Here is a 21,314-nt window from a genome sequence, read left to right as displayed (position 1 = left end):
GAGGTGGAGGGGGAGATTATGCCAGAAGCACGCATGGAGCTAATAATATTTTAGAATAGCTGGAGTGGCAAAATCACCAACAAGTCTTAAGCATGAAAACTCTGTAACGCGTATCTCTGTATTATCTTTTGGTATTTTTTTTTTCAATAACTATTTATTTTAAACTAAGGTATCACCAATTTCATTTTAGAATTGATTAAAGTAACCAGACTTACAATTTTCTTTTTACTCAGATACTGAATTTAGGATAAACATTAATCCCGAGGGCAGAAAGGCTTCCAGTCCGACTGTCCATTGTGGTCCTGACCTCTCCAGGACCCCAAAGAAAAACGCTACCAAAAAAACTGTGATCTTACGAGCTCCTACTCCAGAACTTAAGGCTGTTTGGCAAAATTTATTACAAAGACAAATGTAAGTATGGTAGCTATTTTTTATTTCTATAATACAATTTAATACAATAATCACGACACAATTATCTTTGCACGTCAATTAAAAAATAAATTATTCATAGACATATAACGTTTTCTATTTTCTGTCATCTAAGTATCAGTTTGGTTATGATGCCTCTGCTTTTTTGTCTTTTGAATTTGTTTTTGATCTGCCACTATCCGATGGGTCCCATTTTGGGGCTAAACATGTATGCTTTCATGTCTTCTATGTACGTAATGTGCCGCCCTTTATAAAGTAAATTTCTCATCCAAATTTAGATATTTTACAGAGAAGACAAAGATCAGGACTGCTCAGAGCGACTAGAAGCTGTAGAAACTTTAAACGTGAAACCAAATATTTTCCGTCAAAAAAAGTAATTATAAAAATATCTACACACAGACGCTATGGCACCATCTAAGAATAAACAGTCAAAATTCGAAGATTTCTTAGTTTTCGAAACCAAAATTCAGATATTTGCCCAAATCTGTGCCTTTTACAATTTTTAAAGTAAATCAAACGATGAATAGACTGACATATACAGTAGCATAAACAGGCCACAGAGGCACTATGTTTCTATGTTGTGCTAGGTTTCTCCAGTTTTGTACTCCTAGCAATCCCAAGTCTTCTTTTACCGATTCCATCCATTTTGATCGTCCTCTTTTTGTGCCATGTTCAGTATTCATTAATGCTTTGGGAACTCTTTCTTCCTGCATTCTAGCTACGTGTCCGAGCCATCTTAATCTCTGGACTTTCGTAATGTTTAAAATTTTTTGTTGTCCATATATTTGCATTATTTCATTATTTTTTCTTCTTTTCCAGATATGCCTATCTTTTATAGCTTCATATATTCTTCTATACGGTAGACAGGGACTCATCTTTCCGCAGACCTATAGTGATATTAGGGCTGTCAGAGACATGACCTTCTGTCATAACTTTATTTTGGTTTAGTTCAGAAGGGATTTAGTTAATCGTATTGTTTTATCCGAAAAGTCAAAATATTTTAATGTGTCGATCAATTTATATCTATTTATTGTGTCATATGCTTGTCGAAAATCAAGTATCAATAATGTTTAATGACAGCTTGGATTCATATGAACTAGCCAAGGTCTGTTTAATGGTAAAAAATTGGTCTATTACTGATTTTCTTGCTCTAAAACTAGCTTGATATTCACCCAGGTTTATTAATTCTATTTTTGATCGATATAACTATAAAGAACTTTATACGTTGTGTCTTGTACTGCTATTCCGTAACATTTCCTTTTTTGTTTATTGAGCTTGGCTGGTCGTCTCTCCACTGTTTTATGTCTTTGTCTTTTTATGTCAATGTTTCTTTCTGTAGACTGGCCACCTTCCTTTACGAACTCTGCAATGATGTCCTTTTTACCAAGTGCTTTATTATTTTTTAATATCTTTATTATGTCTATTATTTCTCCTTTTATTGGTATTTTATTAATGTTATTACGGTTTATTATTTCTTCTAGTGGTTGCTGTATTTGAAGATATTGTTCTTCATCGGTGTTTATTACAGTTTTAAAATATCTGGCCAATCTGCTCAGTTTTTTGTCTATTCCTCTTACTATGTCCGTCCTCATCTTTATGATATTTCGGTGAGGTTTTATATTGACTAGGTTCTCTTTTTATTTCTTGGTAGAAGTTCCTGACTTTGTTATTTACAAAATTTTCAATATTATTTAATTTTTCTTCCATATACAACTTTTTTTTTGTTCTGCATATTTTCTTTGCCTTCCTTCTCTTTTCAGCATATAATTCTTTATTGTTCAAATTATTCTTCCTTATGCTATTGATTCTGGCTCTATCCCTCTTCTTAATCGCTCTCTTACAATCATTATCATACCAATCTTTTTGTCTTCTTTGAGAGAGTTTTGGTGCTGCTAACTCGGCGGTTTATTGAATCGTTTCTTTCAGTTATTCCTATCTACTGTCTATGTCTTGTGCTACTTCCTATCCTGATAGTTTCCTCTCTACTTGTTCTTGAAATTATTTCCTAATTTTTTGTTCTGCAATAGTATACTATGATATCGTTTCAGCTGCTGGCTATTTCGTCTAGTATATGGGGGCATCATTTGTTCTACTTTTACTTTTATCAGGAAGTGGTCTGAATTTGCATCCGCTCCTCTATAACTTCTACTATCTTTAACGGCCTTCATATGTTTTACTTCAATTAATATATGGTTTATCTAAGTAATTGTTTTCCTGTATAAATCTCCTTATTGTTAAAATATGTGCTCACAATACACATATTATTTTCAAAAGCAAATTCAATAAATCTGACATTTAGATTGCTGTCTCTGTGTTTGCTCTTTTCGTTGATTATTTGTCTGTAAGCATCCTGCCTACCAACTTTTACATTAAAATCTCCTACAATTATTTTCATATCATACGATGATATTTCGTGTAACAGTTTTTCGATTTGTTCAAAAAAGTAGTCTTTAATATCCTCATTCTTATCTTCTGTTGGGGCATGTACATTTACAAGTATTGTTTTTCTGTATATTTTCCTCATTCTTAACTGACATAATCTGCTTGTTATTGGCTCAAAGTACACCACTAGTTCTGCAATTTTTTTTAACAAAGAACCCTACCACAAATAGTCTTTTATTGTCTCCACTGTTGAAGAATATATAGTTCTTAATCTCTGTGCAGAATTTTCTTCGCTTTTGTTTGGTGTTTTCGATAGCTGCAATATCTATATCATACTTCTCTAGGGTATCCGCTAAGTTTTTCAGTAAGCTTCTTTCAAATGATCCTCTAACATTCCACTGTCCAATCAAAATCCTATTTTGTGCCATTTTCGTTATTTTTGTCATTTTTTCTAGATTTTCGATAGCCGGGTTTTATTTCAACCAGTCTTTATTTACGCATAGTTTTTGGTATCCACCCTTTGCCTCTCTTCCCTTTACCCTTTCCTCTCTTACTAAATTCCTCAACTTCTTCTGTATTTTGGCTTCAGATTGTGTTAGATCACTCTATATGAAATATTGCGTTCCTCCTAATTTATTTTTATTCTATAATTTAAAAGTTTTTTATCCTTGAGGGTCTCCATTTTCACTATTGCTATTGGTGGTTTTTCGTTCATGACATTGACTTTCTAAACGTGATTAATTTTTATTTTTACATTCAGCTTCTCTTTTACGAATTTTGTAGCATCTTCAATTTCTTCATCTTCCTTAAGTTCTGATAGTAACATTCTGTTTCCTGATTTGCTTATCCATTGAGTTGACTGACATGAGGAATCTAAATTTGCATTTCACATTATATTAATTCTTCTAGGAAAGGATCTTTCGCGAACTGATTTCTTATACTCAAAACGTGAGTAAATAAAAAAGACAGTTGATATTTGATTTCAGTATAGTGCTTCCACTATTCGCCTCTACTTATTTCGCCCTATCAGGACTCATCAGAGCGACTATTTAGATCTAAACATAAAATCTAATATTTTCAGTTAAAAGAAGTTATTATAAAAATAACTACATACTGACGCTACGGCGACAAGAAATCTTTGAATTTCGACTATTTGTTCTTAGATGGCGCGATAGCGTCCGACTGTATATATTTTTATAATTATTTCTTTTGACGAAATAGATTTGATTTCACGTTTACAGCTTCTGTATAGTCGCTCTGAGGAGTCCAGATGAAATACATATCTAAATAAATACACAAATCAAGTGAATCATGGAATCACTATACTAAAATCAAATCTTAACTATCTTTTCTGTATTTTTATTTACTCGCGTTTTGAATATAAGAAATCAGTACGCGAAAGGTTCTTACCTAGATAAATTGATATGTTGTTAAATGCAAAATTAGATTCCCCATGTCAGTCCATTCATCGTCTGTTTAGCTTTGAAAATTTTAGAAGACGCAGTTTTGGGTAATTATCTGAATTTTGGTTTCGAAAACTAAGAAATCTTCGAATTTTGACTGTTACTTATTTTATTTAATTTTTACTATTTATTTAGTTATTTTGAATAAAAAAAAATATGTAATATGTGTACAAATACCAAAAATACTTTTTAGTGTTTCTCCTCGTATACTAATTTAAGTAGAGAACACAACTATTGATGCAAAAGATGCATATAATTCTTATCTCGAAGCAGAAAATATGACAAGAGGTGACAGATGATAGTTAACGCCTTTCAAGGTAACCAACTTAAATAGTGCTATAAGACAATATAATCACAATTGCAATCTAATGAAATGTGAACATGCTTATGCTCCTAAATTTGAAATATCGCCACAAACATAAATTGACGTACAATGACATTTGTTTTTCGATTAGTGTATTCCATTTTTTCTCTTAATCTTAATCTCTATAGAGCTAGAAATTAGTTCAGTTATTTAATATGCTAATTTTATAGTCCAGTGCACCATTTAACTAATATGATCCGGTAACAAATAGATATCTAGGTTGATACATTTTAGACAGTACTCAGGATGTTAAAAACATACAAATATCTTAGACAATATTCAGAATCGCTAAAGATTAATGTTCAACACATGCGGGTAATATATTGGTAATACTACGCCCCTAGGGATCGAACCCAAGCCTTTAGCGTCAAACTCATTTTGTTATTTGGCCTTTCCGGCCGTTAAGGTATTGGTATTTTATTAAAAATTAACTTCCAACAAACATGGTAGACGAAACCAGAAAATGCAGATGATATTCATTAATCTTTGTACACGGTTAGAACTCTAGGAAATAAATATGTAACAGATACGTATTGCAACGGTGCAAAATATTCGACTAGATACAGTTAGACAATTTTGAGAAGAAGTTTAAACAATATCAAAATTTTACATGAAGCAGGTTAGGTTAAATTCAATATGAGTTGACGCTTAACCACACTTCTACTTGACCTAAGATATCTATTGTGTCACCCCTAGGTTAAATTTGCCCTATTAGCCCAGCCTTTTTAACGTCTAATATGACCATTTCTAAAAAGTCTTATGGCTCTACTAGAACATGCTGAAATATATTCAGCCTTATCATATCAGACCCTGAGCAGTTGCTACAGAAAGTATTCCGCCGTTCCGTCAACATTTCGCCGCACCTTACGGCGACATGTTGTTACGATAATTCGTAGATCATTTCTATTCATATCTAGTAGATCTTTGGATTTCTTCTTCGAAGGTTCCTATATAAAAGCCTTTGAATGTTTAAGACCCAGTAGTTTTACTAGTGGTTATCTGTTTTATCTGTTTCACCCAGTTCAATATTGTTCTTTTGGCTGTGTTTCTTGGTATTCCAACGACAGGTTTTGGATTATTAATTTTTTTTTTTCTCCTTCCTTATGCCTCTCTTTGTCCATTTTATAAACCGAGTGTATAACTATTTAGCTTTGGCTAATAAACAATATTGTTTAAATTCAAATTTTTTGCTGTTTTTCCGTATATCAAGAATGAATTAAAAAATTCTCTACACTAGATAGTATACGGGGGTGTTCCAAGATGTTTTTACGGGCCTATAATTCAGGAAGTAATAAATATTTTTATTTTAAAATTGGGAAATTGGACTACAATTGGACCTACAATAATATCAATTGATGTATACATGACTTCTGTAACGTCATCATAAGCTCTGAGGCGTCATTACAATGGAAAAATTAAATTGATCATAGAGGTGAAGGTTAGGTCAAACGAAAGGCTTTTTATACCCAATTCAACGGTATACCACAATGAGGGTAATATGTAATTTAAATAGGTACGCCAAATTTTTAATTTAATGTTTATTTTCAACAATAATCAATAACATTCAAAATATGAAATAATTTTATAGGGGGTGTTCAAAATGACCTCCTTCTGCTTTAATACAAGCATTAAACCCTCTAAACAGTGAATCTAAGAAACTTCTAAAAGCACCAAATTGAAAAAAAAAGGCTTATATTATCAAATTAAATTATTTAACTCAGACGCATAGATATGTAGGAAGTAATTTTTTTATTTCAAATGTTGACATTTTTACATGAATTTTATTAAATAATGCAATATCCTACAACCCTTAAAACCCTAAAACTTTAAACCAAGTCAGCTTTTTTTTTCAAAAATTCCCAGTTATAAATTTATAACTTCAAATTTATAAAAGTTGCAATACCTTCGGTTCTAATTAACGAAAATTGAAGTTTTTTTTGGTGCCTCGTTGCATAGATTATAAAAATACAATTATATAAATTGTGAATTGTTTATTTATTCATGTAATTTCTTTTAACCATTAAAAATAAATATGTTTATTATAATTAGTAAAAAAGGTTATACAATGATATGCAACATAAATATTTATGTATTATAGGTAAAAATGATATCTTTTTCCAAGTTAAGATAAGTTTAACGAGTTATTTTAAATGTTTATAAGCTTAAAATCACAGTACCTTTGCCAACCTATTCGGACAACAAGATCCATTATGAAAGAGTTAAACCAAGTCTCTTAAAAAGAATAATATCGGTAGTATTTAGGATAAGAACAAGTGAACAAATGTATTAAGGGAAACCTACCCCACACAGGTATAACATAAAAAAAATGAGAAAATTTGTCAAACAAAATTTAAATTTCAAACACTACAGGGGGTAGTATCTTTTAAATAATTCTAAATATGGTTTCAAGAGTACCATGGTTTCAGAAATCAATAAAAGCAAATGATAATTTTTGACAACAAATCCTCATAATGAATGATATTTAGTGGTTTTTAACATCCTGATTTTAGCAAATTTTTAGATAGCGATTTAGACATAATTTTAACGTTTTATTTTAGTGATATTTTAACACATATTAGAGCTGTACAGTTACCTGAGTGATTGTTATTAAATAAAATGCTTGACATAAAAATCTTTTTTATACTCATAAAATGAGTTGTAAAAAAGACTCAATAATAACCTTTGTATTATTAACAACTTATATTACAGAGCAATCGAAAAAAATTTTAATTGGAATAGATTCAAAATAAAATGTCTTGGATCAGAACTTAAGTAATTTTTTTACAGAATAAAATATTATTCTTTAACAAATAGTGACATTGAAACTGAACATTTTGGAACAAATTCCTTAAAATGTTAATAACAAGTATTACTAGTGTATAATTTTAGTACTGCTTATTAAATACAAATTTATGATACTACTTTTAAAAGTAATACATCATTTTCATCATTATCCGTTTCAAGTCCATTGCTGAACATAGTTCTCCGGTAAATATTTCCATTGCTTGAGTACCTTGAATCCAGTTGTGATGGATGCGCGTAATGTATGTTGTCTGACCATTATTGAACGACATCCTCGATTACGATGCGCATCATGTCTTGGTTTTTGTTCAAATATTTTCTTGGTTTTCTCTGTTGAAAGTTTCCTTCCAGCGTTTACATTTTTTTAACTGTGTTCGTTACGCCAGTTACGTTTTTCTCCTATTTGATTCGAAGCTCTGTCCCTGAGAGATATATTCAACATTGACCTCTCCACTGCTCTCTGTGTCACTTGTATTTTTGTATTATTTTTCTGGTAAGGATCAGTATTTTAACTCCATACGTTAAAACCGAAAACATACACTGTTCAAAGACCTTTCATTTTAAGCACATGAGAATATCTGATCTGAAGACTTGTAAGGTGCCTGTTTAATATCAAAATATTAACCAGATCTTTGTAAAGGTGTCTTTAGTTATATATTCGTTTAGAATATTATAATGTTTGTCTACATTTAGCCAACTATAAGACACGAGAGATATTAGCGTTGCAATACATAATATCAACGGGTGGGGCATGACCTCAAAAGCAAAGACATAAATTTAACAGTGGAACGTTGAGACAGAGAGTTGTAAATAAATCATGTACTAATAATAACTAACTTTGAACATATTGCAGTCCGGGTAGTGTGAATATATGATCTTTGGAATGTGGTGAGTTTTATTAAATAAACAATACTTAGAAACCCTTGTAGGTAAGCCAATTAGGCGATTGAGCCTGCAGTTATCTTGTCCAATTCTGTTGTTTAGTGATTTCTTATAGATATAGATGCGGCCAGATACTTAAAGATATACGATTGTTTTACTTGTATGCCATACGTTGAACTGTTATTGGCCAATACAAGGTTCGTCATGTATTGTGTTTCATAAAAGTTAAGGTTAACACCTTGACTGCGTCACGTATCCCCAGGGACATGTACGTATTTTTTTAACTGAACTGTAGTAAAATTGGCCAAACCGTCGCATCTGGCGGTAGCGATAAAAATGGTATTTGTACATCGTTTTAAGTGTAACAAATAGCTACCGATAGAAAATTTTTAATTCTCGCTACAAATGTCGATAATATAAGATAGGCTCCCGGAGACACTTGCAGCACATAAACAAAAATGTATTGTTACTATGCGTCACACATCCCGGTAGGCATGTGCCATTGCCATTCGTTTCAACTTGTTGGTGCTTTTCGCTGTATATATTCAGTTTCAGTTTATTGTAGTTCATTGAAGTGTGAGCAGTACTTGTTAAAATGTCGAAAAGGCCAAGATATATGATTGATATAGTGAAACAAAAGGTGATAGAAGTTGCAAATGAGGAAACAATCAGTGATCATAAAAACTTTGGAAAGAGGTTTGAAACAAATACTATTTTAAATGAATTACATGATAACACAGGGTTGATTAAAAGTCATGAAAATTTTAATAATGAAAACGAACAACAGTTTATATACAAACAAAAATTCAACACAAAATGGATAATGGATAATGAGCAGACAGCAACTTAAACTTCATACGATGCCGACAGTATCGAAGATCCCTTTGACAGTGACGATTCATTGCTAGATAGAAGTTATTTTCCTAAATCTTCTTTATCCTCCGATTTAAATTCTTCTATTGGTAGTGATGACGAAATTATTACTACACCATATGAGCAAGTTCCATTAGATAATAATGAACATAGTGCTGAGAATAATGATAGTGATGAATGGTGTGATTTAGAAGAAGATGTAGTTGGTGACGATTTTGTAGTAAGAAAGAATACATTATTTGGTATTGAATCACATGCGGTACAGAAACTAATAGACGTTTTTAGTCATTTTGTAACTGATGAAATATTGGATATTATTGTTAATAAAACCCACATTTATGCTGTTTAATAATTAAGTATGCGACACTCAAAAAAATCCAGGTTAAATTTATGGACAACCACAAACAAAATTGAAATAAGAGCCTTCCTATGGAAAATAATCGCATTGGGTCTCACTCAGGTACCACATTTAAATTTATATTGGTTTAAAGATGATATATTTTATAATAAATTTATCGCAAAAGTTTTAACTCGAGACCGCTTTTTGCTTTTATTAAAACTTTTCATTTTGAAAATAATGAGACATCTAATACCACTATTAGATTATGCAAAATATAAAATTTAGTTACAAAGTGGATTCAAAATTTTTAAGGAATAATGGAGCCTAGCAACATTCTCGTTATAGATGAATCTGTGGTACCTTTCAGATAGAGACTCCATTTTCGTCAGTACATCCCCAACAAGACTCATAAATATGGAGTGAAACTATACAAACTCTGTTCTCCTGAAGGCTATACTTTTAATGTAAGTATTTACACAGGAAAAAATTAACAATAACCAGTTAATGTAGCACACTCTGAAACAGTTGTTCTAAAATTACAAAATTACTGCAGTGTATCACAGATAAAGCTGGCAAAATAATATTTGCTGATAACTTTTATTCAGGAATACCACTCGTTAAAAATTGTTAGCAGAAAATATGATGTACTGTGGGACACTAAGACAAAACAGTAAAGGAATACCACCTATTTTTAACTAGTCCAAGAAGATGAAGCCAACAAAGGTCATTGGAAAAAAGAAAGATGAACTAGGAATTATTAAGTGGATGGATAAGAGACCTGTGTTAATGATTTCAAGTGTCCCAGCCTATACTAAATAGTTAGTTCCAACGGGAAAGCAGAATAGGCAAAAAGAGGATATTGTGAAACCGAAATGTATAATTGATTACAACTCTGCAAAGAAAGACGAAGACTATTCTGACCAGATATCATCTTACCATACAGTGCTACGTCGAAGCTTGAAATGGTACCGGTAAGAAAAAAAATAAGTTATAATTTGAATATCTTTTTCTCGTTAATTTTTTTAGGAAAGAAGTATTTGAGATGATACTCGGAAAAGGAAAAAAATGAGCATTACAGAATTTAGACGTCAGTTAGCTTATAATTTAATACAATCACTCGAAGAAAAACCACTTCCAAAAAAAAGAGTGCATACTTTTACCAAACCTGAAGGACTTGGAAGTAAACGACGAAAGCCATGTAGAGGCTGTCATCAAGTATTAAAATCTTGAGGTTTAAGTTACCGTGAAGTGGATAAAAAAGTTCGTAGGTTTATAACTTTTTGTTCCGATTCCCCAGGTCAACCTGGATACTGTTTGCCTTGTTTTAATAAAGCACTTAATTATAAAAGAAGATGCAGAAATTACCAATAACTTTTAAAATGCGTTTGTTCTGTTTATTTTAATATAAAGTATTTTGTTTTTATGAACACCTTTAATTTTATCCAATTATCTCAAAGAGAAAATTTGTTTAGTTCCCTGTGCTACCTACAACGGATGTTGGCAGTATGTCCTGTTTGAGAGGAACGTAGAATAATACTTCTATAATAGTTTCTGTATGTAATATATGCAAAAGTTATACTTCTGTATACTAGAGGGCATGAAGTACTTACATGTACACACATGCCATAGGAGACATGTGACGCACAGACAGAATAGATCATAACGTACCTCCGGAGGCATATGACGCAAGAACTAGTTATTAAGTATTTAATCGCCGCAGTCAAGGTGTTAAGGCCAACTCGTGTGCAACAGTTTAGGTTAACTTCAATATGTTCAGAATAATTTAACCATTGTAACTTTAAACATTATTGCAGCATTTCTCATGATGTTATTGACTACTAACGAAATATAGGATTCTGTAGAAAAGAGTACACCTTAGTCTTTTATTTCAGTAGTCTATTTGGTACTTAATTGATCGGCTGTAATCTTACCTATATATATATATATATATATATATATATATATATATATATATAAATATATATATATATATATATATATATATATATACATAATATTATATATATATATATATATTATATATATATATATATATATATATATATATATATATATATATGTATGTATATATATACATATATATTTTATAATATATTAAATTGACACAAATTGTAATATTTTCTAATAAGGAATAGTCGATTGCTCTATAGTCTGTTGTACGAAAATAATGGAAATAAGTTTATTGGCAGTTATTTTATTCATATTTTCTGTTTTAAGCAGACCTCTGCTTTTAATATATTAATCACTCTATTCTTTGACATGTTTAAAACCTTAAGTTTATGATTAAATAACTTGTATTTTGACAATCACTTGGTAGAACTTACAGTAGTGTTGTTATTGCGCACGCAGCTTTCAGTTGAACTCTGGCATGGACGGCAGCTCTGTTAGTTCTCCATTAGAGTCTCCCGAAGTCCCAATTACCTCCTCAGTGGCTACTCTGCAGTCCGCCGAATCACTTTCGATACGTCGCCAGGTGCGTCTAGATACTACCAAACCTCATGTTCACACCAAAATATTGCTAGAGAAAACACAAGACATTCCTGGTACCGTTATACCCTCCTGCAATCCTGAACGTCTCCCTGTTCAACCTCAAATGTCTTTAGATAAAACTCCTGACACACCTAGTGCGAATATATCGTTTCATTCCTCCTCTGAGTTATCGCAAGCTTTCACGTCTCACTTTACATCGGAAGCTAGTCTGCTACCTAGGCATGCACTTCCGGAAGACGCCCCATCTCCGTCTGCTATACTTACCCCCAGTACGGAGGCTTGCACCGACGATCAGAGCGATGAAACGGATGAATTTCGTCTCGGGGATGAACCTTGGGACGCAAGTCAGTTTAATTATGATATGAGCTGTTTAAATATCGACGGTTTGTCTCAAAAAAGTTAAAAGTATTATAACAATGACCGTACTGTTACAGTTAATAGTTTCATATATAATTCAGTGCGTGGCATTGATCAATGAAAAATACCTCAGCTATTTAAGAAGAATCATTATTATATTTTTGATTTATTTTTACAGAAAGGTCAAAGGTACTTGGAATAGTATTGGTAAATTCTAACATCAGTAGCTGTATTTATTTTATAATTAAATTTACATTAAATTACATCCTTCAATACAAAAATAGGGAGATATTATAAAAACGAACTTTTTAAATATTCATTTGACATATACGGTTTTTCGAACTGATAACAAATTGTCTAAAATTAAGTACAAATTAAAAGTATCAGACTTTCAAAATTTAAGTGTAACATAAAATAATATAAAAAGTAACATCAAACTGGACCAGCTTGGATTTAGACGTGTACACCATATTAAAGACAAAAGATGCAGAAGACTACACAAGATGCTGAAAGTATTCGATTTTAGCTGTTTTTGTAGGGTTTAACAGCTCTCTTGCTTTGTGTATTCTTATTAGAACGTCCTCATTAGTAACGTGGTCAGTATATGATATCATTAGGATTCGACGATAAAGATACATTTCGTAAGCTTCAATTATCTTGCAGGTAGCGTTTGTGAGAGTCCAAGACTCAATTACGTAATACAATATAGGAAATATATAACATCGTAGTAACGTAATTTTTATGGATATTAATAAATTATGACATTTGAATAACTGAGCCATTTTTTTAAAATGCAGATCTTGCTTTCTCTATCCTACATTTGATTTCTAGGAAACGGTCCAAATTTTCATTGATGTTCGTACCAAGGTAGGTGTATGTTTTAACTATTCCTATTCGTTAATTATTCACACTGATCCGTCCAAATTGCTGTTCCTTCTTGAAAGTCATCATACATTTTGTTTTCTTTATGTTAAGGGAATGTGATCAGTGCTGAATGCGAAAAAATTAAAAATGGAACAATAAGTGTAAACAAATCGACCAGAAGGCATAGCAAGCGAAGCATGGAGAACAATACTAAATCCCTAAGAACGAATAGAAAGGAAAAACTTCACATCAGCTCAATGCCGGTAAAAAATTTGAAAAGATTAACATCAAAACCTATTGGCCGAATATCGTCCACAATTTCTTTCTAAAAATAATGACCAGTCTTCTCAGTCATAAACATCTTATTTAGAAGAAAACTCAATAACACCAACTAAAATAAAAAAAAATCCTAATAACAATGAATAATGGATGAGCTTCTGGACCTACACTTCTTTCCAATAACTTTTAAATTATAGACCGGACTCATTATAACAACTACTCACTTTTTGTTTAATATTGCTTTTTAAGAGGCGAAGAACAGCCACCCGAATGGAAAGAGCCTTCGTATCAAGCAACCATAAATAAGAAAAAGAAAACAAGAAAGTGCTGCAACTATAGAGGTTTAAATCCAAAAAACTATGTTTTTAGCCTATGCAACGACATAAATGGCAAGAATATGAAAGTGAGAAGAGAGTAGCAAATTACTAATGAGGAGGAGCAAAGTAATTTCCGTACAGTAAGGGCTTGTACTGACAACCTGTTTAGCTAAAAGCTAAAAGCCAAGCCCAAAATAGCTTTTAGAAAAAAGAACATTCAGAAACTTAGAAATACGTTTTTTTGCGTTCTGTTGAAAAACCAAATTAAAAAATATACAAACATGAGAATCTACCAGACCATAGTCTCGCAACTTATGGAGCTGAGGTCTGTCAAGTGACAGAATGTTAAAAAAAGCTACTGTCAATGTAAATGTATAAGAAATGGCAAGATATGGGGAAAAATGGGTATAGAGACTACAATAATTGACACCACTGAAGTCAAGAGTTTGAGATAGTATAGAAATAAATGGAGGCAGGTGGCCAAAAAAAGTGACCGAGTGAAGATCGGTGTAGAGAAGAAGAGGACGCCCCAGAAAGACATTTCAGGAGGGAGATAGAAAGCGGTGCAAACTAGAATGTATGAAACAAGTATGATGTAGATATAATCGTAATATATAAAATAATGTATAATAGGAAGAAAACTTAATCAAGAAAAATAAATGGATGACAGACGACATCTTGAAATTAATGGAACAACGTCGACTGATAAAATCTAATGAAACAGAATATAGACACCTGCAGAGAAGAATACAAAAAGAAATCAAATTAGTCAAAGAAAAAAGAAAAATGGATGAGAGAAAGGTGCCACGAAATGGAGGATGTAATATCTAAACACGACTTATTTAATATGCACAAAAAACTAAGAAATGAGTAACATATTTAAAAAACGAGTTACCTCTGTACTCGTTGACAATAATAACAAAATTATTGTAAATGAGCACGAAATAAGAAAATAATGGCAGCTGTATATATCAGAGTTGTTTGAAGATGACAGGAATAATATTGACGAATTCTACCAAAACTGTACTGACGGCCAGAAATTATGAAATGCGAGGTAGAACACGCTATAAATAATGCTAAACTTAGAAAAACTTGTGATACAGATAATACACCAACTAAGTTGCTAAAACTACTAGAGGATAATAACATAAAAGTAGTAGTAAGACTTTTTAATTCAATATATAACACCGGAGTGATTCCCACAGATTGGCTCAAGTCCACCTTTGTCGCAATACTTAAAAATCACAATGCGAGAAAATGCTCAGAACATCGATTAATTAGCCTAATGAGACACATTCTTAAAATTTTCCTAAGAATACTTCACAACAGAATTAGAAGCAAATGCGAAGAAGATCTCGAAGATACCCAATTTGGTTTTAGAAATGCTATGGGAACCAGGGAGGCACTTTTTGCGCTTAACATCTATTACAAAAATGCCGTGATGTATTTGTATGTTTCGTGGACTTCGAAAAGGCATTCGATAAAGTACAGCATGTAAAATTAATGCAAATACTGAAAAACATCGGAATAGATGACAAGGATATTCGTGTCATTAAAAATTTGTACTCGAATCAAACTGCTATCGTAAAAATTGGAGATAACTACACCGATCAAATCTCCATACAACGAGGAGTCAGACAAGGTTGCATTTTGTCGCCAACATTGTTCAATATTTACTCGGACCCGTTATTTAAAAAGGCACTTGAGAGACAACCATATGGAATAAAAATCAACGGGGAACTACTTAATGTGATTAAATATGCAGACGATATAGTAATTCTGTCAGATAATATTGAAGGTCTCCAAATTCTGCTTGATCGTATTCACCAGGTAGGAGAGGAAATGGGCATTAAAATAAACTCAAACAAAACCAAATTTTTAGTGTTTAGGGAACTGTGATAAAGGAACAACTAGATCCAGACATAGAAATAAAAAGTATCGATCATGAACAAAATTGAAGCATTGGAAATGTAGGTTCATAGACGAATGCTAAAGATACCTTGTACAACAAGGAAAACTAATAAAGAAGTACTAAAGAGTGTCAACAAAGATAGAGAGTTGCTAAAGACCGTTAAACATCGAACAATGTCTTATCTGGGACATATAGTAAGGGGAAGTCGATATAAAATATTAAAACTGACCCTGAAAGGCAAAATAGAGGGCCGTAGAGGTGTAGGAAGAAAACAAGTTTCTTGGTTAAAAAACATTCGTGAATGGACACAGATATCAAATGCAGGACAATTATTCCATATTGCAGAAGATCGAGAAGCCTTCGCAATGGTGATCGCCAACGTCGGATAATTCTGATATGGCACGCGAAGAAGAAGATAATAGGAAGTCAAAAATATAATATTCTACAACTTAAAATCAAGGAAAAGGAAAATCCAAAGGAAATATTGTCGATGGTGTTACATATTCAATATTGATAGCTCACATACTTTGTTATCAATACAAATGAATATAAATTTATTTTCTATGTTGCCAAAATTTCAGTAACGCTTAGATATTCTAAAAGTCAATTTAGAAATCATAAAAATAATATTTGATTAATGTTTAAAGTTTTTGGAGTATTACTCTAAAAGAAATATTTTATTTCTATATAAATTCGTACTATAAGTTAAAAAATCTAATCGATAAGTACCAGTTGACTAATTCTAAACTTTCTAAGATTGAGACTTTTTACGCAACTCTTAACCCCTAACTAATAAACGTAAGATCCTACCAATGAACCCTAAAAAGATTAGGGAAGCCTAAATTTTATAAATTTTGAGATATTGGATTTAAAAGTTAAACAATTGCTTGTTGTAGGCAACGTATAACTTTGGAAATCTTCTAAAAGAAAAATTCAAAAATGACTCGAAAATTATTGGTATGAAATTAATTTTTTTTTGTTGATCTCAGTTCTTGTCAAATAGACCACAAAATACAGAAGTATTATTTATATTTGACGTTTCGACTTCTTTACCAGATTGGAAGGGGTAATACCATTTTTTTATTTTAGGAAAATATATTGTTTCTTCGGAACCAAAACAAAATAATTATATTTCAGAATTATCTCATTATACTAAAAATTTTAAACTGTTTTTAAATATTTAGATAGCTAGGCCCCGTTAATAAAAAAGCACAATATTCACATTAATATTTATTACATTTCTTAAAAGTTTACAATATATTGTGGTATATATCAAAATATTCATTTATTTATTAATTTTAAAGTATTATTGTAGTTTTTGATAAGTTGATTTTTCTCGCAAATTCATTAATAATTTGCTCGATGTCAATATCTTCTAAATTGACATGTCTTTCTCAATTGACATGAATATAAATGACTTTTATTTATTTTTATCTAGTCTTGATTTTAATCTATTTTTTATAAACTTTAAACAAGAAAAGTATCTTTCACAAGTTACTTGAGTAAAAGACAAAATGTATTTAAATGCAAGGCCATTCTTACATATTTTTACATAAAAATAAACATTTTCAACACTTTCCTCGCCATTGCCTTATTCTTCAAATTCCTCTCCTATCGGAAATTGGAAATCATTCTTGCAATTATAATTTTGTTGGTTACACGCCTGAATAGTTCAATTAAACTGCATCCAAACCATTCACGGATATTGCATAGACATGAGATTTTACGTCTCCCTACGCTTCTTCTGCCTTTGATTTTGCTCTGCATTATATTTCTTAATGGTACGTATTTTTCACCTCTCCTGATGTGCCCTAAGTATTCCGACCTCCTGATTTTTATGTAATTTAAAACTTCGCATTGTTTTTCTACTTGTTTGACATGACATTTTTAGAATACGCCAATAACACCACATTTAGAATGCTTCCAGGTTTTGAATGTTGGATTGTTTCAGTGTCCACGCTTCAACAGCATACTAATGGGTGGAGAAAATATAACATCGAAGCATTCTTACGCGTAGAGTTATATTGATATTGCGATTACAGAAAAGCTTTCTAACTCTGTTAAAAGTTGACCGTGCATTTTTAATGCGGCATCTTAGTTCTTTTGTTTAATCAATATCTCCGTGATCTATTCTTCTTCTTTAAGTTCCAGCTTCTATCGACGGTTGGAAATCATCATGGCTGTGCGGACTCTGTTGACTGCCTCTCTAAAAAGTTCTGCACTACTGCATTCAAACCATTTCCTTAAGTTCTTGAGCCAGGATATTCTTCGTCTTCCCACATTTCGCTTTCCTCGGATTTTGCCTTGCATAATAAGTTGTAATAATGCGTATTTTTGCCCTCTCATCACATGTCCTAAGTACTTAAGTTTTCGTCTTTTGATAGTTAATATTATTTCCGCCTCATTTCCTATCCTTCTAGTTACTTCCACGTTTGACATTCTTTGAATCCATGATATTCGTAGGATTCTTCTGTAACACCAAAATTCAAAGGCGGCCAACTTATTCAGATGGACATGTTTTTGTGTCCATTCTTCCAAGCTATAAAAAAGAGTAGAGAACACGTAACATTGAAGCATTCTCAGGCGAAGTTCTAACCTTATATCTCGACAACAAAGAAACTTTTTAAGTTTAACGAATGATGCAGGTGCTATTTCAATGCGTGTCCTAATTTCTTTGGTTTGGTCTACATCTAATGTTATCCATGTTCCTAAGTATTTATAGTTATTAACACTCTCAATTGCAATATCTTCAATAGTCAGTTGGATATTTGCATGTGCAGATTTAGTCATGATCATGCATTTAGTTTTCTTTAAATTTATCTTCAGTCCGTACTTATGACAGCGTTCATTAAGGCGTTGCATTACGTTCTGTAAATCATTGTTGTTATCCGTCATTATTACTGTATCGTCTGCAAAACGTAAGTTAATCAAAACTTCTCCATTGATAGATATACCTTCTATTGAGTCTGAGAGCGCTTTTTGAAATACCGCTTTACTGTAGACATTGAAAAGTAGAGTGTGATCTATGCCCCAAGATATTTGTACGAAGATATTTGTTCAATTTATGTTTTATCTAGTATTAGCTCATCTTTGATATTTTGTATTTTAGTAAATATCATGAACTTGGTTTTATTCAAATTTATTATTAGTCCATAATCGTTGCAATGTATATTTAGTTGTTGAGCAAGGTGTTGCAGTTCTTCTAGTGTTCCTGCCAGAAGGACGGCATCTTCAGCATATATTATGTTATTAAGTAGCTCACCGTTTATTATTAGGCCCTCATTGAGTTCGGCCAACGCTAAATTATAAGATGGCTTCACGATATAAATTAAACAAAAATGGTGATAAAATACACCCGTGACTCACCCCACGGCGAATCCGTGGCACTATTGCCACCATCATTAAAAGGGTTTGTTGTTTCTGACTCTTTTCTTTCTGTCATCTTGTGAATCATCAAATGAATTAACCTTGAACGTAAGTTTTCTTGAGTAGCTCTTTCATAAAAAAGTTTTTACTTAGTTCTTCAAATGTGGATATATTTAAACCAGATATAATACTAGGAATACTCTTCGGATCCAAACGAAAAATCAGCATAAAATGCTGTATATATAATAATGTATTATCACTAAAGTCACAAAAAGATTTTATTCTGTTGGTTATTTTATCTACAATTTATCTTGGCATCATTTTTCTCTTTTGAATCCTTTTCTGTAGCAGTTCCGATTCAACCTCCATGTCAATCCCAATTTTTTCGTTTTCGAATTTTTCGGTACTCTATTCTATAAATTCTTTATCATATAAAACTAGTCTAGACAAAAACTAGATTCGTACAACTCTAATTGACAAATAAGAGCATTTCAGTGGTACACCAAAATAGCTTTGGTTATAGTATTTGAACTTATAAAGCCGTAGTCTCGATAAATTTAGCACTTCGGGAAATTTCTCGTTCTTCAATACAGCCAGTTTAAGCCTGGACAGTTTAGATAATATTAAAATTATGAAAGAACTAGGAATTCTGCGAAAATATAAGAATTTTTTTAAAATAACGGCAAAAGGAAATAAAAGTAAAGTGACGATTAGAGAAGATAATAATTTACAATCTACAATATTAAATAAAAGTATTGTTTTCTTTTCATGTATAAATAATGTGTTCCTGTTATTCCGACTTAATACTCTTAAATTGTATGAGGAGGGCAAAAAATTGTATAAAATATTCATCGAAGAGGAATGGAAGAAAATTGCAGACGAACTCATCCACAGCAATATTGCTGCAATTCGCGAGAAATAAACTAAGACAGTTAAAAACTTATGTTTTAAAACATAAAGTAGACAAACCTGGACTCTGCTGCGAAATCTCGCTGATAGCAACCCATGCAGGCACCAAACTAACTTAACACCAAACCAAGTAGCGTCCCACACATTATCCTTCAAAACCTCTTGTACAACTAAACAACTAAATTTAAAACCATCTGAAGACCCTAAAATTACCAGAAAAACATTTCGACCAAATCGCAACTCTACAGACCAAGTACTTGCCCTGACTAATTATGTGAAAATTGGATTTCAAGAGCAACTAAATACAACTGTTTTCATTAACGCCGCATAAAACACTGGCAACAAGAAGTAATGTATAAATTAATGTAAGTTATCCCATGCAGAAAGGTTACGGATCTTATTATTTCAATGTTATCTAACAGATGTTTTGTTCAGTCTCTACATAGCAGGCATCTGGTTGACTGGAAGCTTACTAGATAAAAAATTAAAGTCTGCTTAATAAATTCTAATAAAATACCCTTGGGTGATATTTTCTTGACTGAGGATTAGATCCCAATATCGCCAATACCAAAGTAGCGTGCTTTCATTAAAACGACAGGATGGTCAACTGCCAACTTAGCTTCAAGGGCAGATTTCTGTTACAATTACCACTATTGGACTCAAAAGAACTCTTAGTTTTAAAGAACATCTAATGAAGACAATTGTAAAACTCAGAACCCATAATAACGTTCTACAAAAACAACGATATACGATATAGATTAACGCCACTAGTCTTTGTACCACCGCCACGGAGTAATGTGCATTGGTGAGGATCAATAACCCGCACACCAATAGGCTTCACTCCTCCTCCTCGTTCCTTAAGCCTTTATCAGGGCGAGGTGACACTTTAAATATTATTAGCTTGCTGTCTCTATTGGCCGCGATCCTGTGCCATATGAATGGCTTTATGTAGAGATTTTTCTAACTGAGATCAGTTGGTCTTCTCATCGTATTAGAGATCTTCCTCTTTGTCTTTGGCCTTCAAGAGCTCTTCCAGAATTGACAGGTTGGTTCTATGTTATATCCAAGATATACGTAGAATACTTCTATAGATCCACATTTCGAAGGCTTCGATCTTACTCCTATCGAGTTTTTTGAGAGTAAATGTTTCAACTCCATATGTAGAAATAAGAAAAATAAGAGCTTTGACCAACCTGAGCTCACCATTCCTAGTTAGTGTTCTGTCTTTCCATATTTTAATCAGTTTAGCTGTTGCTGTTCGCGC

General features: G+C 32.1%; 1 protein-coding gene across 1 annotated transcript in view; it reads left to right on the top strand.

Moving 5' to 3' along the window:
• PsGEF (Protostome-specific GEF) overlaps positions 1-21,314 on the top strand; it is a 204,819-nt gene that overhangs the window by 123,796 nt on the left and 59,709 nt on the right. Inside the window, exons 14-15 of the mRNA XM_072529608.1 lie at positions 234-411; positions 11,906-12,029. Of these exons, the coding sequence (XP_072385709.1) occupies positions 234-411; positions 11,906-12,029 (302 nt within the window). The remainder of the gene's footprint in view (positions 1-233; positions 412-11,905; positions 12,030-21,314) is intronic.

The sequence above is a fragment of the Diabrotica undecimpunctata genome, chromosome 4 (genome assembly GCF_040954645.1).
Source record: "Diabrotica undecimpunctata isolate CICGRU chromosome 4, icDiaUnde3, whole genome shotgun sequence".
Taxonomy (NCBI): Eukaryota; Metazoa; Arthropoda; class Insecta; order Coleoptera; family Chrysomelidae; genus Diabrotica; species Diabrotica undecimpunctata.
The sequence above is the reverse complement of the archived record's forward strand: the minus strand, read 5'-3'. Positions and strand labels throughout refer to the sequence as shown.